Here is a 17,085-nt window from a genome sequence, read left to right on the forward strand (position 1 = left end):
AGATACAGAGGGCTTACCGTATATGCTTTCTACCCTCAATCAGCTTTCAGTTCTCGTTGGAGAGAATTAGACTTAAATATTTGAGCAATCATACAACAATATTTGAGAAAATGTCTCAGTAATTAATTCTTGTGTGCAGTAGGTCTCTTCACTATGTTATTGCGTTTATTTCAGTGGTTATATGTTTTCATTTTCATTTAGATCTTTTTCCATCCACTTAGTTTTGTTCTTTTAATGTATTGTAACTCTGTGGTTTTTATACCTTCATCTCTTTGAACACTATGAATCTCAATTTTTAAAAATTATTTGATGTTTTCAAAGTGTTAATCTTTGTTTGGTTTTATCTATTGATTCTCCCTTATGGTATCTTGTTTTTTTTAATGGGAACTTAATAAAGAAAAGTTAAATGGTGGTCTCATTTTTTCATTTATTGTGGTAATTCCACAATAAAATCCTCAGTTGTGTGGGCAGCCTTATGGGCCCATTGTGAATTTGCCTTTGGTTAGGCTTGATGGTTTTCACTGGTTCTGGCTGGGCAGGGTGGCTCGCACCTGTAATCCCAGCACTTAGGAGGCCAAGGCAGACAGATCACATGAGTGCACGAGTTCAAGACCAGCCAGGCCAACAGAGTGAGACCAAGTCTCTACAAACAATAAATAAAATCACTGGTTCTGATTCAGATTTATGTTACTATATTGGCTTGATATTGTTGATCATTGTGAATTATACATTGCCTAAAGTTTTATATTCCTGCACATTCTATGTATCCTGGCTCCAATATTGCCTTGTGTGATATTGACTTCAGTATCCTTTCATTGCTTTTGAGTTCCTTTCTCTTTTTTTTTGTATCTGAAGATTTTCCTTTCTTGCTTTCAAAATTGCTGTGTAATTGTATTAGTTCATTCTCACGCTGCTATAAAGAGCAACCAAGACTGGGTAATTTATAAAAGAAAGAGATTTAATTGACTCACAGTTCTGTATGTCTGGTGGGGGCTTCGGGAAACTTAACAATTATGGTGGAAGGGGAAGCATACATGTCCTTCTTCACATTGGTGGCAAGAGAAGGAAGTGCAGAGCAAAGCAGGGGAGAGCCCGTATGAAACCATCAGATCTCGTGAGAATTCACTATCACTGGAACAGCATGGGGAACCACCACAATGATCTAATCACCTCCCATGAGATCTCTCCCCCAAAATGTGGGGATTACAATTTGGATTACAATTCAAGATGAGATTTGGTTGAAGACACAGAGCTAGACCACATCAATAATCATATATTATTATTATGTCTGCTGTGTTTGTCTAACATTTCTGTGGATGGGCTGGAGAAGGGTCAGTTTAGTAAGACAACTTTAAGATGTTTTGACTAATATATATCTCAGAGACAACTATTAGGCATATGTAATAGATGTCAGGAGCTGTTAATATCCACTAAGATGTGGCTAGAAGGGAATTAGTTCACACAAATTCCTAAATTATTGCTTTATATTAATTTGTCACATTCAAATTTCTATTAATATGGTACCTATTGTTATAGCCCTATTTTGAAGACACAGTTTACAAGTTCAGGCACTTTTCACCAATAATAGACCTTGAGTTAGTATATTTGAAATTATCCTAGTGTAGTGGTTTATAGGTGGATTACTTGAGGTCAGGGGTTTGAGAGCAGCCTGGCCAACATGGTGAAACCCTGTCTCTACTAAAAATACATAAATTAGTCGGGTGTGGTGGCAGGCACCTATAGTCCCAGCTACTCAGGAGGCTGAGGCAGGAGAATTACTTGAAACCCGGAGGCAGAGGTTGCAGTGAGCTGACATCATGCCACTGCGCTCCAACCTTGGTGACAGAGCAATACCCCGTCTCAAAAAAAAAAAAAAAAAGTCTATATAGGAGGCAATCTTTATAAATCTTTGACTCTAAACTTCAAAAAAAAAAAAAAGTTTAGGGCCGGGTAAGGTGGCTCACACCTGTAATTTCAGCACTTTGGGAGGCGGAGGCGAGCTGATCACAAGGTCAGGAGAGTGAGACCATCCTGGCTAACACGGTGAAACCCCGCCTCTACTAAAATACAAAAAATAGCCGGGTGTGGTGGTGGGTGCCTGTAGTCCCAGCTACTCGGGAGACTGAGGCAGGAGAATGGCGTGAACCCGGGATGCGGAGCTTGCAGTGAGCCGAGATCATGCCACTGCACTCCAGCCTGGGCTGCAGAGCGAGACTCCGTCTCAAAAAAAAAGTTTAAAAGGATATTATACATAGAATTCAAAGGAAATATAAAAAGATAGATGCCAAAACCGTAATTTTTATCCTAATTAAGAGATTAACTACTTAACAGGACCAAACTAAAAGTATTTGTCTGTGTGTGAAGCCTATATGTCCAATAAATCCCTGCTATCCCAGAGCATAAAGATATTGTCACTGTATAAAACTACATATTAGATAAATAGCTATAAGCCAAGGCAACTGAGGTAAGAATAGTATCCACTGTTAAGTGTTTTTCTCTTTTTTGATTGTCAAATTATCAAGCTGTATTGAATATTGTTTTTCAGGTTTCTCTAGAAAGAGAACGACAACATGATCTAACACATGTTCAGAGCCAACTTGAAAAATTGGATCTACTTGAACAGGAGTATAACAAACTTACCACAATGCAGGCCCTTGCAGAAGTCAGTGCATGTGTCTTTTTATTGTTAACATATATCAGGGTTTTTTTGTTTTTTTTTTAAGATTAATTATTTTGTATAACTGGATATTTATAGCATTAAAAATGATCTTATAATGAAGAAATATATTGGAGTTTTAAAAAGAAAAAATAATTTTGGAGAGAGTGTTCACATTTTACAATCTTGGTGGGCATTTTTTTTTTTTTTTTTTTTTTTTTGAGACGGAGTCTCGCTCTGCCGCCCATGCTGGAGTGCAGTGGCCCGATCTCAGCTCACTGCAAGCTCCGCCTCCCGGGTTCTTGCCATTCTCCTGCCTCAGCCTCCCGAGTAGCTGGGACTACAGGCGCCGCCACGTCGCCCGGCTAGTTTTTTTGTATTTTTTTAATAGAGACGGGGTTTCACCGTGTTAGCCAGGATGTTCTCGATCTCCTGACCTCGTGATCCGCCCGTCTCGGCCTCCCAAAGTGCTGGGATTACAGGCTTGAGCCACTGCGCCCGGCGGTGGGCATTTTTTTAAATTAAAATATTTGTTAAAAAAGTAAATGTTTTTGAGTATCCTTAAAGCTTGCATCACTTGGTTTAAGTTGCTCTCTGAGCTAATTTTAGTTTTAATTATTTCATTTGGGAGATATTTAATACCGCTGAAAATAAAGTTCCAAATTTAGCCTCCATATCCCTATTTACATTCATGCAGTGCTATGTTCTTTGGCCATAGATTTTACCTGTAATTTTATCCACCTACCTCACAGATGATAAATAATTGAACACAATAGAAGAGCATCATGGGTGCCATCCAGCTCACAGCCTCCATTACTACAGTGATCTAACCACCTTATATTGAGTAGGATAAAATTTACATGTTCCAATGCTGCTATATTAAAATTTTACAGACACTTAAGATTTTTCACCCTTATCCCTTTGGATATTTTTATCACTAGAAAAAAATGCAAGAGTTGGAAGCAAAACTCCATGAAGAAGAACAGGAAAGGAAACGCATGCAAGCTAAGGCAGCTGAGGTAAGTTAAAATGTGAGAAAGTGGGCTCTTCATATTTCTTACCGCTTTTTATATACAAGTAAACAATTATATTTGGTTATCTTACATTATTTATATTTTAGAATAGTGCAGCATATAAATTTTCAGATACAGGTTAATGTGGAAAATTATGAACAAGTATTTTTATAGACAGCAAAATTTGTACAGTTTTTTAGCATGTTTGTAATTGTGGAGTTTCAGTCAGCATTTTAAAAAATGACAGACTAGATAATATCAGAGACTATACACATAAGAAGGTATGTAACCATGTAAAACTTCTTATGGCCACTATCAGAAATATTTAAAAGCTCTTTCAGTGTCCTTAAAACCTCTTTCAGTGTCCTACTTATAGGTACTTCTCTTCTTTGGTGACCTCAAGATGCCAGGACAGAAGTTGAGGTAGTGGGCTGCCCCAGTAGCTAATGACCCAGAGCAGTTAACAGAAGCCACCACATGAGGAAAATGAGCTCTACTCTCTCCTAGTTTTGGATTTTATCCCATGCAGTGGCCACCAGATAGAATAGGTGAGGCAGTGTGGATTCACAAAAGCATTGAGTTTATATGTACCAACCAGAAATGCGTTTGCAGGAGATACATAGCAAGACTACTGAATTAAGTCTGACTTATAGACTCAGTAAAATAAAATGTTCATGTTTTTAACTGAAGACACTCTCCTTATGAGCTTATTTGCTCAAATTCCTCCCAGATACTCCCCTGCCCCTTCCAGGGTCTTTTATTTTTATGACATATGCATGTATCTTTTTTTGGATGAACGCAAGAATCAGGTCTTGATTCCAAAGGGTAGAGCCTCTGCAGTTCAATCTGTGACCAAATGCCTACAGTGTCTTGGGCTCACATCATATATGTGATTACAGGAATATAAAAGTTATCTTTGTTACCTTGTTTATTCTAGTGCGTCTCTAAATTTATTGACTTAATTTATTTTCTATTAAATCAGATATAGTTCTTTCTCAAACATTTACCTTCTGATCAATTTGTAGACTGTTGTTGTTTTTCCTCAGTGTGCTTTCTGAGTTACATAGCCACATGGCTTAATTTTTGACCAACAAATTTTCTTTGCCCATTTTCTCTTTAGGGTTGGCCACTTCACTGTGTTTCCATTCCCATATTTGTAACAAACTTGTGGGTTGTGCTTTATATGCATTGTGGTGTTGAGTACATTATATATGAAATACAAAATTTAGTAAGTTCCTTAGTTAATGAATTTTTAAAATAATTTATGGTACTTCTGTTTTCTCCTTAATTTAGCAGGCAACACATAGGGACCAAATTAGTTGTTGCTGGTAATATGTTACCAGTAAATATTTTGAGTTGGTGGTGAACATTATTGTACTGAAAGAACAATGAGGGATAGATACATGGTTCCAAGTCTAGTGTTGGGCAAGTTATGTAACTATTCAGAGCCTGGATTTTTTCCATTGTTAAATAGTGGTCTGCTGAGGTCAGGAGTTTGAGACCAGCCTGAGCAACATGGTGAAACCCTGTCTACTAAAAATACAAAATTGGCCAGGTGTGGTGGTGCATGCCTGTAATCCTAGCAACTTGGGAGGCTGAGGCAGGAGGATCGCTTGAACCTGGGAGGTGGAAGTTGCAGTGAGTTGAGATCACACCATTGCACTCCATCCTGGGCAACAAGAGCAAACTGTCTCAAAAAAAAAAAAAAAAAAATGTTCTGCATTTTGCATCTTCTTGGTGTTGGGGTGATCAAATGAGAATAAAAAATAATGAAAGTGCTTTAAAATGTTTGAAAACTAGCACAGAAATAAGATAGCTGCTGGGAAGAATAAATAAACTGGAAGTTAAAATACTCAAAAAAATGTTCTTGTATACTGTTTACACTCATAGGCATCATAAGTCTTCTAGAGTAGTAATTTCCTGTTCATTGAATTATATCTAGTCAATTTACTGTGTATAAAGCAATGTTAGATGTGTTGGGAGTGTATAGATGCTTCCTGTATTCCTTTGTCACAGAATAGATTTTTTTACCCCAAAGCTGCACTCATGTGGGAAGTAATAGTGATAATCTCAATATCTGTTTTTATGGAATCCACTGGTCCTGAATATATGTTTTAGCTCCATTATAATTTCCTGGGGAACTTTTAAAATACTTTAAAATATAAATTTCCCCAATCTGGAAGAGCCAAAATCATGAGGTCTGGACAGCCACCTGGCAATCCAAATTGTCCTCATAAACTGCAGACAGTTTTGGTACATACAGGCAGATTTGAAACAACCACTATTCTGGACAGGTTTTTTTTGTTTTGTTTTGTTTGTTTGTTTGTTTGTTTAAAGGAAAGTTGAAAGTTGGCTTAGTGAAAAGAGCAGTCCTTTTTTGAAATTCTTAGTAAGTGCTTGTGGAATTTCTACCATGAAGACAGGATATTTTTAAATTAGTATACTTACTAAGCTTCTAGAGAAAAGGACTTGGTAACATTTGCCTGATAGCTTCCAGTGTTTTTTGTTTTTTGGTATTTTTTTGGACATAAGTTTTCAGTTCCTTTTTCTTGTATAGTAAGTGCATGGCTTTTTAGAAGGGGAAGAAATGTATTCTGCTCTTTGGCTGTTTTGTGTCTGGTAATGTAGTAGATGCCATTTTTGAAAAGAGAATGTATTGAAGCAATTGTTTGGGGTTAGATACATTGCCTTTAACTCATTAGATAGAATTTATGGAGTAGCTACAAATACTGAAGGTAATGTGTTCCACACTGAAGAAAGGACAGATTATAACAAAGAAGGTCAAGATAAAATGAGAGACTGGTATTTATTTAAAATATTTGACAATCATTGATAGATTAGTTCAAGACATACTTTACACAGCTATAATGTTTTTCAGTTAGATACTACTATTGGCTTTTACAGGCTTTCATCGGTTTTATTCCTACAGCATTAACTTTAGGCTCTCATTTTTCCTAGTTGCAGACTGGTCTAGAAACAAATAGACTTACTTTTGAAGATAAGGCAACTCCACGTGTTCCCAGTGCAAGAAGAATTAAAAAAAAGAAGTCAAAACCACCAGAAAAGGTGTGAAGACAGAACCAAATCAGGCAAAATGCTGATTACTTGATATAGTTTATGTCAAAACACCCATAAACTGTATGGTGTACTACAACCTTGAGAGAGTAAATCTTTCATTCTCAATTTCTTCATTCAGAAGGTGGAGATAAGTAATACTTCTAAATTTTTATCCTGATAGTGAGAAAATATATAAGGATTTTGGAACTGCAGAACACCATACAAAATTAGCATTATTATTAGTACTGCATTATCTTGTGCTCTTACAATGTTTTGTGTATATGTATACTGATTTTCTACTTAGAATGTAACTGTTGTTTTATGAAGTGCTTTTTTTCCCCCAGCCTTTACAAGGCTAGGATACGTGCTAACAAGTACTATTAGGAGCTGGCTCGTGATCATAATGCCAGCTATAGATAAGGCAAGTAGTAGCCCAATAGTTAACTGAAGTTTCAAGTTAGTCATGTATAGTCAGTTTTTATTATCATGTGAATAAAATAAAATTGTTTTCCTCTTCTTTTCATTCAGAAAAGTTCTAGGAACTATTTTGGTGCACAACCACATTATAGATTATGCTTGGGAGATATGCCATTTGTAGCTGGGAAGGTGAGTTGGTCAAACTCTGGATTCTTTTTGTACAGTGTTGATCCTTGAATTAAGTCCCTGCATCTGCAAGTATGTCTGTAAATGGAATGAACATTTTTCTGTCCCTGTACCAGTGTGGATCACAGTGATGTGAAAATGAGATGGGGGGAGGTTTTTTGGGATTGGGGAAGCAAGGAAGAGATGGGGAGGATACCTTAAAGTAGATAAAGTATATGTGGAAAGGAAGTGGTAAAAGCAGAGACCCTAAATTGAAGAAGGTGTCGTTTCAGATGGGGTCAAGGAAATAAGAAATAATATGTTTGTAGCATTGGATTTTTAGTATTAATCCTGTTGAGTTATATTTAGATACAGGTAGATATTTGAATAAGCATATAGCACTACTTGCCCTCACATCAGATCTAGGACTAATTCTCCAAGAAGCAGTCATACGTACACTTGAATCTTAAGTTTCTTTAGCACTTGAATGTAAAGCTGTATCGTCATATATCAACAAGTACTGAGTGAAGTGCCTAAAACTGTGCTAGTTGACACTACTTTATAAGCTGTGTTGCTGGTGGTTTTATGTTTCGATTCCAACTAGATTGTCATTCTAGCATCTTGGGAAGTAAATGTTCTTTTGAATTTTATATTTGTTTATATTTATTTATTTTAAACCCCCAGTAAATTTGGAGTGAAATCATGGGGAATATAATACGTTAGTGGTGACAAGCATTTGAAAAAGGTACAGTTGACCCTTGAACAACATGAGTCTGAACTCTGTGTGGGTCTACTTACAGGCAGATTTTTTTTTCAATAAGTATCTCGGAAAATTTTTTGGAGATTTCTGGCAATTTGAAAAAACTTGCAAACTGTATCTTAGAAATATCAGAAGCTAAGAAAAAGTTGGTATGTCATGGATGCATAAAATTGACTATGTCAATACGAGTGCATTTTATTACTACCATAAAATGTATACAAGTCTGTTTTTTTATCAAAAACGATTTGCACACAGACTACATGGCGCCATTCACAGTACAGATAAATGTAAATAAAGATGCAGTATTAAATCATAACTGTATAAAATTAACTGTAGTATATACTATGCAACTGATAATTTTGTAGCCACCTCTGTTGTCATTGTGATGAGCTCAAGGGTTGGGAGTATTCACTTGAAATGCTGTGTGATGCTAATCATCTTCAAATGAGCAGTTCATCTCTCCAGCAAATTGTGTGTCACAGTAGAAAGTGTTCTCTAGCAGTTTCGTATTTACCATCATGTTTAGCACAATACAGTAAATACTTTGAATAATACCATAGGACCCATGTCAAGTGCTACTAATGATGGTGGAAGTGCTCCCAAGACGCAGACAAAAGTCATGCTTCTGCTGACCAAGAGGCAGCAGATGAGTCCTAAGATGCCATTAAGAAAATCATTGAGGAGAACCAGGCTTTTAATGCAGACAAAAGTACCCTATTCTGGAAAAACATGATGCCATGAAGGATATTTATAAGTAAGGAAGAGAAGTCAGCACCAGCATTTAAGGAAAGAGGAGACAGGCTAAATCTACTGTTTCGTGAAAACACAATCAGATTTACAATCAGGATTGCCCTTGTCTATAAAGCTGCTAATCCCTGAGCCTTCAAGGGGAAATATACCCAACTGCCAGTCTTTGGGTTTACGACAAGAATGCCCCGTTGAGAACCCTTTTTCTAAACTGGATTTAGAAAAAGAATTGATCCATCAATGCTTTGTCCCTGAAGTCAGGAAGTAATTTGCCAGTAAGAGACTGCCTTTTAAAGTCTTTTTAATACTAGGCATTGCCCCTAGTTACCCAGGAACATGAAAGTTCAACACCAAAGGCATGGAAGTAGTCTACTTGCCCCTAAACACAAGGTGTCTAATTCAGCCTTTAGATCAGGGAGCATAAGGACCTCTAAGGCACATTACATACACTGTAAAAAGAGTTCGTAATGCTGTGGAAGAGAACTTCAGAGAGAACATTATGAAAGTCTGGAAGGATTACACAGTTGAAGATGATGTCATCATTTTTATAGAAAAAGTCATGAAAGCCATCAAGCCTGAAGTAATAAATTCCTGTTGGAGAAAACTCTCCAGATGATATGCATGATTTCACAGGATTTGTGACAGAGCCAATCATGAAAGAGATTGTAGATATGGCAAAAAAAAAAAAAAGAAGGCTGGAGGTGAAGGATTTCAGGATACAAATCTTGGAGAAATTCAAGAGTCAGTAGACACCATGACAGAGGAATTAACAACTGGGATGGATACAAGTGCTTTCAAACCAGTGCCACAAGATGAGGAAGACAACGTGGAAGTAATGTCAGAAAACACATTGACACTAGACAGTCTGGCAGAAGGGTTCTAATTATTCAAGACTGCCTTTCACTTTTTTTTTTTTTTTTTTTTTTTTTTTTTTTTTGAGATGGAGTCTCGCTCTGTCACCCAGGCTGGAGTGCAATGGTTCCATCTCGGCTCACTGCAGCCTCTGTCTCCTGGGTTCAAGCAATTCTCCCACCTCAGCCTCTCAAATACCTGGGACAACAGGCATGCGCCACCATGCCTGGCTAATTTTTGTATTTTTTTAGTAGAGACAGGGTTTCTCCATGTTGGCCAGGCTGGTCTCAAAATCAGACCTCAGGTGATCCACCCGTCTCAGCCTCCCAAAGTGCTGGGATTATAGGCATGAGCACTGTGCCCAACCTGCTTTTGACTTTTATGACATAGACCCTTCTATGATACATCACTGAAACTAAAGCAAATGGTGGAAGAATAATTGGTATCATATAGAAATATTTTTAGAGAAATGAAAAAGCAGAAAAGCCAAGACAAATTATAGTATATTTCTGTAAAGTTACACAGAATGTGTTAGCCTCTCCTGCCTCCCCCTCCACCCTCTCCACCCCTTCTGCCTCTGCCACTGCTGAGACAGCAAGACCAACCCCATTCTTCTGCCTACTCAATAGTGAATAATGGGGATGAAGGCCTGTATGGTGAGCCAGTTAATGAATAGTAGATATACTTTCTCTTCCTTAGGATTTTCTTAATATTTTCTTCTAACTTTACTTTTAGAATATAGTTTATACATAAAACATAATATAAATGCTTCCAGTCAATAGTGGGCTATTGGTTACATTTTAGGGCAAAGTTTTATTATAGTTCTCAGCTGCATAAGTGGAAGCTGAATGATCAGAACACATGGACACATAGTGGGGAACAACATGCCCTGGAGCCTGTTTGGTGGGGGAGTTGGTCAACGGGGAGGGAGAGCATCAGGAAGAGTACCCAATGGATGCTGGGGTTCATACCTAGGTGATGGGTTGATCTGTGCAGCACATCACCATGGCACACATTTACCTGTGTAACAGATCTGTGCGTGTACCCCAGAACTTAAAAGTTGAAGGAAAATAAAGTTTCATTATGGCAGAGTTTTGACTGCATGGGTGGTCGGTGCCCCTAACTCCTCCATTGTTCAAGGGTCAAGTGCATATTAATATAATCAGAAAAATAACAGGAACAAGAGAATTTTTTAAATTATTGCATACTGAAAGTGTACTTATAGGTAATTAGTATAATATATATTACAAGTTACGAGCAAAATAGTGGTTACCTCGATTGATTTTTGAATAGTGGACCAGCCTTGCATTGATGTAATAAACTCCCACTTGGATGTGATATATAATACTGCTGTATTCAATTTGCTAGCTAACAATGGGAACTAAGATAAGAAGGAAAGCATATGTTTACCTTAGCATGGTGGTTCCGAATCTGGCTAATCAAAATCAACTGGAGGACTTGAAAACAAATTTCCAAACTCTAACTCTGCAGTGAGTTTGGAGTGCTGCGTAGGAACCTGCATTTTAAATATGCTATCTAATGATATTTATGGAGCCAAGTAAGCCCAGCCATCTATTTATAAAATGGAATAGTACATTGAGATTGTTGGTTTAGTGTTTAAAACAAAAACAAAATATTTTTGAGAAGTCTATCAGGTTTTTCTTACACATGTGATAGACATGTATTTAGTGCTTCCTATTATTCCAGGATAGAGAAATGAACAAGTCTCTACCACCTGGATGTACACTGTTTAATAGGTGAAATCGATATGTAAAAGCAATTAAAATATATTATGATAAATGATATGAGAGAGATATGTAAAAAGTGTTATAGGTGATCTGAGAATGGACTGATTACCTGGCAGTTTTAAGGAAGCCTTTAAAAATAATATATTTGAACTGGGTTTTAAAGAATGATATAAATGTTGCTAACACACCAAAAAATGTCATCTGCAAATATGGTTTGTTCACAAAATGGAGAAAAGTGGAGGATGATAGGACATGAGGCTAGGAAATGTAGGTTGCAGCTCAATGATGTAGGGCCTTATTTTCCATTCTGAAACATTATAGTTAGTGGATTTATATCAGAGGATTTCAAATAGAAGAACATCATGATCAGAATAATTTTAGGATTTATATACTGTACTTTGAAGGGTGAAGAGTTCTTTTTACCTAGGCTTAGGGAATAGAAAGTGGTGTAGAGAATATAACTTCAGTTACTTCTTTCATCATTTTTCTTCCTTTAGTCCACAAGTCCTAGCCATGCCGTGGTAGCCAATGTTCAGCTTGTCTTGCATCTGATGAAGCAACACAGTAAAGCTTTGTGCAATGATCGAGTCATCAACAGTATTCCTTTGGCAAAGCAAGTATCTTCACGAGGTGGTAAAAGTAAGAAGTTGTCAGTAACATCTCCCTCCAATGGTATTAATGAGGAGCTGGCAGAAGTCTTACAAACTTTACAGGATGAATTTGGGCAAATGAGCTTGTGAGTTTTTTGTTGTTTGTTTTTTAATTAAATTTAGTTTTAAAACCTCAGTTTTTAAAAACTTGTTGACTTTATTATTCTTACTTTCCTTTGTTGAGCAAGTATGGCTGACCACAATCCTTAACACCAACCAAGTTACTGGGACTTTAACAAATACAACTAATAAGGGTAAAATCTCTCTCTTACTGTTAAATGTTTTGAAGACCAAGGTTTATATTTAAGTTTTATTTCTTTGAGAACTTAGGATATACAGTCATGCATCACTGAATGACAGAGATGTGCTCTGAGAAATATATCATTAGGCGATTTTTTTTTCCTTATGCCTGTAGGAGTGTGCTAATCTTATAGCCTATTGCTCCTAGGCTACAAACCTATACAGCATGTTACTCTACTACTAAATACTATAAGCAGTTGTAACACAATGGTATTTGTGTATATAAACATACCTAGATACAGTAAAAATATGATATTAAAGTCTTATGGGATCACTGTTGTATATGTGGTCTGTTGTGTACTGCATCATTATCTGGTGCCTGACATTATATTCATTTTAGCTAAACTTAATTGATAAGTTAGGACATGAGTGTCTGAAGAACAAAATTCATCTCTAGACTTTCCTTTACATATACAGTATTCTTTTGGGGAAAATATGAATATAAAGATTTAACCTTGAAATTAAGAACTCTTCCATTTCCCTCCAGTGCCTTTCTTGAACTTTTAAATTCATATTTTCAATTAAAAATTTCTTGATCTAGTCTGGGTACGGTGGCTCACGCCTATAATCCCAGCACTTTGGGAGGCCGAGGCGGGTGATCATGAGGTCAGGAGATTGAGACCATCCTGGCTAACATGGTGAAACCCCATCTGTACTAAAAATACAAAAAAATTGGCCGGGCATAGTGGTGGGCGCCTGTAGTCCCAGCTACTCAGGAGGCTGAGGCAGGAGAATGGCATGAACCTGGGAAGCGGAGCTTGCTGTGAGCCGAGATTATGCCACTGCACTCCAGCCTGGGTGACAGAGTGAGACTCCATCTCAAAAAAAAATTTCTTGCTCTATTCAAAAAATGGAGTCATTTTTTAAATACATGGGGCAGTAACCCCATAATGAGCAAGGTATAATAGACCTAGTCATGAAACATAGAAAACTTAACCACGTTCTACTTCTGCTTTGTATATAGTGATCACCAACAGCTTGCAAAACTTATCCAGGAGTCACCAACTGTTGAACTGAAAGACAAGTTAGAGTGTGAATTGGAGGCATTAGTGGGAAGGATGGAAGCAAAAGCCAACCAAATAACTAAAGTTCGAAAATACCAAGCCCAGGTAACTCAGTTTTCCTTCACTCAAGTTTCTAATGATTAAGAAAAAAAATACACTTTAATTCAAATACTAAATTATGACACTAAGTGTATCATAGATAAATATCTACAGGAGATACTTCTTTACGGAAGACATTTGTTCATTAAGAATTGGTAAGTAGATTAGGAAAGAAGACACTTTTAGTCACTTAGCATATTCATCTAAGATAATCTTTCAAATACTGAATGTATTTAATATTCTTTATGAATAAGCTTTAACTTCTTTGATGAATTTAAATAGTTCTGAGTTTATCCAAGTAAGTTTTTTTTAAAAAGCACCTGGGAAATTCTGTTTCCAAAGGAATAAGTCAAACATTAAATATGTGAAATATATTTATGTTACTAATCATTTTATATCAGCCAACAATGTAGTATCTACTAGATGCAGTGGTGACGTCACATTCAAGGGTTTTCATCCAGAGAGAAACATGATTCAGGTATTTAAGAGATTACTATAGTGACTAGGGGTAGGGTGATGGGATCAAGGCAGAGAGGCTGAGAGATCAGCTATAGACATATCAGTGGTGGTCAGCAAGACAGTAGTTGGGTTTGGGCAGAGGTAAACAGATTTGAGGTGTATTTTGGAAGTAAAAAAAATATTGGGGTTATTTGCTGCTGGGTATCATGTAGAAGGAGAGGGAGTTAGGCAGGATGGTGATTCCACTGACTGAAATGGAGAAGGCTGAGAAGTTCAGAGAGTAGAACAGGTTTGTTGGCTCTTGATCGGTAGCCATATGATAGACCCAGTGCCAAGTGCTTTGAGTATATCATCTAATTTTCACAAATGGCTTATGAAGTGGGTATATTCTCATAGATGAGGATGCTAGGCCACATTTTCTGGGAAGTATGCATATATCCTCAGCGAAATTAAATAACTTGCCCAAGTATCAGCTCACTGGGAAATGGCAGAGCTGGGATGAAACTAGCCTTTTCAACTCTAAAACTTGGGATGTTTTTTCAAAGTTCATGTATGAAAAAGAAATACAAGCAAATTATTCCTGTAGGAGTAAGGAGTAATGGTTTAATTTGTTGCTTATACTAATTAGACTTATTCTAATGGAACACCAACATGCCAGCATCAGTTTGGCTAAAGTAAAAATAAAGCTCCCCTGGTTTAAATTATTCTAAAATAATGGAACAAAAATGAAATTCTTTTCATAGTATTAATACATTACCAATTACATCTGTTCATCCATCTGGAAATTGCTTCTTTGCCTCCTCAGACTAGTTTCTAGAATGCCTTTCTCCTCTTCTCCCATTTGTGAAAATCCTTCCCGTTCTTTTCTGTGTGTCTGATTTTTGTCGCCTCCATGAGTTTCCTTCAACTCCCCTTGTTTCTCACTCGCCCTGTTCTGTACTTTGGCAATATTGCCTTAATTTAGGACAACCAGAATTTGTTTACTCAGGTTTACTTGTTTGTATATTGTTATATATATTTAAGCATATATTCATTTATATTAATATTTAAGTGTTAAATGACTAGTGCAGTAGGTTTTGAAGTCTTTTTAAAAAAGCCTAGAATGTATTATTTGAGTTTCAGTTAGCATGAGAGTTAACCAAAAAAAGGTACTCTTTTGTACTTTTTGTTGTCAGAACAAAATATTTTCATTAAATTCTCCTTTTCCTTCCTGCCTTGGTTATTTGGTATAGCTGGAGAAACAGAAGTTAGAGAAGCAGAAGAAGGAATTAAAAGCTACCAAAAAGACTCTTGATGAAGAAGGAAACAGCAGCAGCCGTTCTGGAATCACAGGGACCACAAATAAGAAAGATTTTACCAAACTCAGACCTGGAGAAAAAGGCAGAAAAAATCTTCAGTTATTGAAGGACATGCAAACCATACAGAATTCACTACAAAGCAGTAGTTTGTGTTGGGATTACTGACTCATAACCAGGTCAGAAATTTTATTCAGATAATCTGTACCTCATCAATCAGATGATGACAATTTACTTCCCAGATCTCATACTCACTTATGTTGGAATTAATTAATAGCAGGTGTTAAGGGACCCAGGCTTCATTACACAGGCTTTTCATGTATGCAGGATGACTCAGTGTTAAAACATTTAAATGGAAACCAGGGGGGTTTTAAAGCCTGAGAAACCACACATAATCTTGTTTTGTTGAGATGAGTTTGCTGTACTGATATATTGCACTTTGTAAACAGATTACCAGTTTTTTACTTGTGGGTGTGATTTTTTAAAAATAGTTCTTTATATTTAAAACTAGGTTTACATTTTCAAAATATGAGACTATGCCATAGGCAGTGCTTGCTTGAAAAGTCTCATTTTTAAATCTCCCTGGCATGAAGTGCCCACTTCCCCTTTCCAAAGCAACCATTAAACATACTTTGTTTCTACTATTGGTGGAGTTTTCCTATATTTAAATATATATATATATTTCAGAGGATTTTTATTTTGCTTTTTGGCATTTCAGACTTTGATCAGTATTAAGTGCACTTGTATTGCTTTTTAATCTGTTAATTTTTTTAAAGACTCAAGCAGTCATTTTGAGTTATATCTGTAAAAATTATAAAAGGATTTTTGAAAGTATAAACAAATTGTCAGTGGAATGAGATTTTGGAATAAAGTGAGAATGGGAGAAGGGATATGTTGTGAGCATATACCTTCACAGTTCTTAACACCTGTTTTGTAATCATGATATTCAGTCAAGGCATTATGGTTTTTAATCTTGAAACTTAGAGAACCCTTTGAATATTTGCTTTTACTGGTGTACAGTATGAGTGGAATATGAACTGTACACATAATTGTTATGTTGCTATAAATCATAATTTCAACTAGATCAAGACATGTTAACCTTTTATAAATGTAAAGTCAATAAAGCACCTTTTTAAAAGAAACACTGAAACTTTCCTTAACAGCCTGTAAAAGGCTTTGTGATAAACTCTCAAAAAATGCATTTCTAAATAGGACATCAATGTATTGATGAAGAGAAAAAACTAGTACTTAGTTGCTATATTCATGCTTACATAGAAAGAGAGCCCAAGAATATTAGATTTCCTCATGATACAAGATACTACAGTAACAGCCTTTAATTTAGGATCCTGAAGTAGATTTTGGGGTATTTGTGGCTTGTAAACTTGTGCTTGTGTGTCCAGTTTTGTAATGAGTAGGTTTGTAGCTTGATCGAATTAATAACTGTGAGCCCATAGACACAAGAGAAGTGAGAAACAGTGCACTGGTGACATGATAAATATATGTGTCAACCACCATTTCAACTATTAAAAACTGCTGTTATCTCCTTGTTTGAATTTCAGGTCATTAAATTGTATAACCATCATTTGAATTGTAGTGGCTCTGAGTCCTAATTAGGAGAAGGGTGATTGAATGATGCTAAATCCCACCCCATTTCTCAACTAGGATTCAAACTGAACTACTCCAGCTTTTTGTACTCTCAGGTGAGAAGTGAAAAAATACTGTTTCAGTTTTCTTATCTGCAAGTTTACAGTAGAGGAATGTGTCATCCATCCACTTATGTTGTAACACAGCTTTATTGCAATTCATTTCAAATAAGGTATGCTTACAGACTTGTGGTAGACAGGTGAATTGTTCATTCCGATA

At 36.5% G+C, this 17,085-nt stretch overlaps 1 protein-coding gene across 4 annotated transcripts in view; it reads left to right on the top strand.

Moving 5' to 3' along the window:
- LOC105484315 (centrosomal protein 57) overlaps positions 1-16,810 on the top strand; it is a 42,339-nt gene extending 25,529 nt beyond the window's left edge. For 2 of the 4 annotated variants that reach the window (XM_011745820.3, XM_011745818.3), the window contains exons 5-11: positions 2,546-2,662; positions 3,598-3,675; positions 6,628-6,735; positions 7,255-7,332; positions 11,913-12,151; positions 13,330-13,474; positions 15,160-16,810. In XM_011745820.3, the coding sequence (XP_011744122.1) occupies positions 2,546-2,662; positions 3,598-3,675; positions 6,628-6,735; positions 7,255-7,332; positions 11,913-12,151; positions 13,330-13,474; positions 15,160-15,390 (996 nt within the window). In that variant the 3' untranslated portion in view covers positions 15,391-16,810. The remainder of the gene's footprint in view (positions 1-2,545; positions 2,663-3,597; positions 3,676-6,627; positions 6,736-7,254; positions 7,333-11,912; positions 12,152-13,329; positions 13,475-15,159) is intronic. The other 2 variants (XM_011745819.3, XM_011745821.3) reach the window with 2 other exon arrangements.
- The last annotated feature ends 275 nt before the right edge of the window (positions 16,811-17,085 follow it).

Source organism: Macaca nemestrina, chromosome 12 (assembly GCF_043159975.1).
Source record: "Macaca nemestrina isolate mMacNem1 chromosome 12, mMacNem.hap1, whole genome shotgun sequence".
NCBI classification, from domain to species: Eukaryota; Metazoa; Chordata; class Mammalia; order Primates; family Cercopithecidae; genus Macaca; species Macaca nemestrina.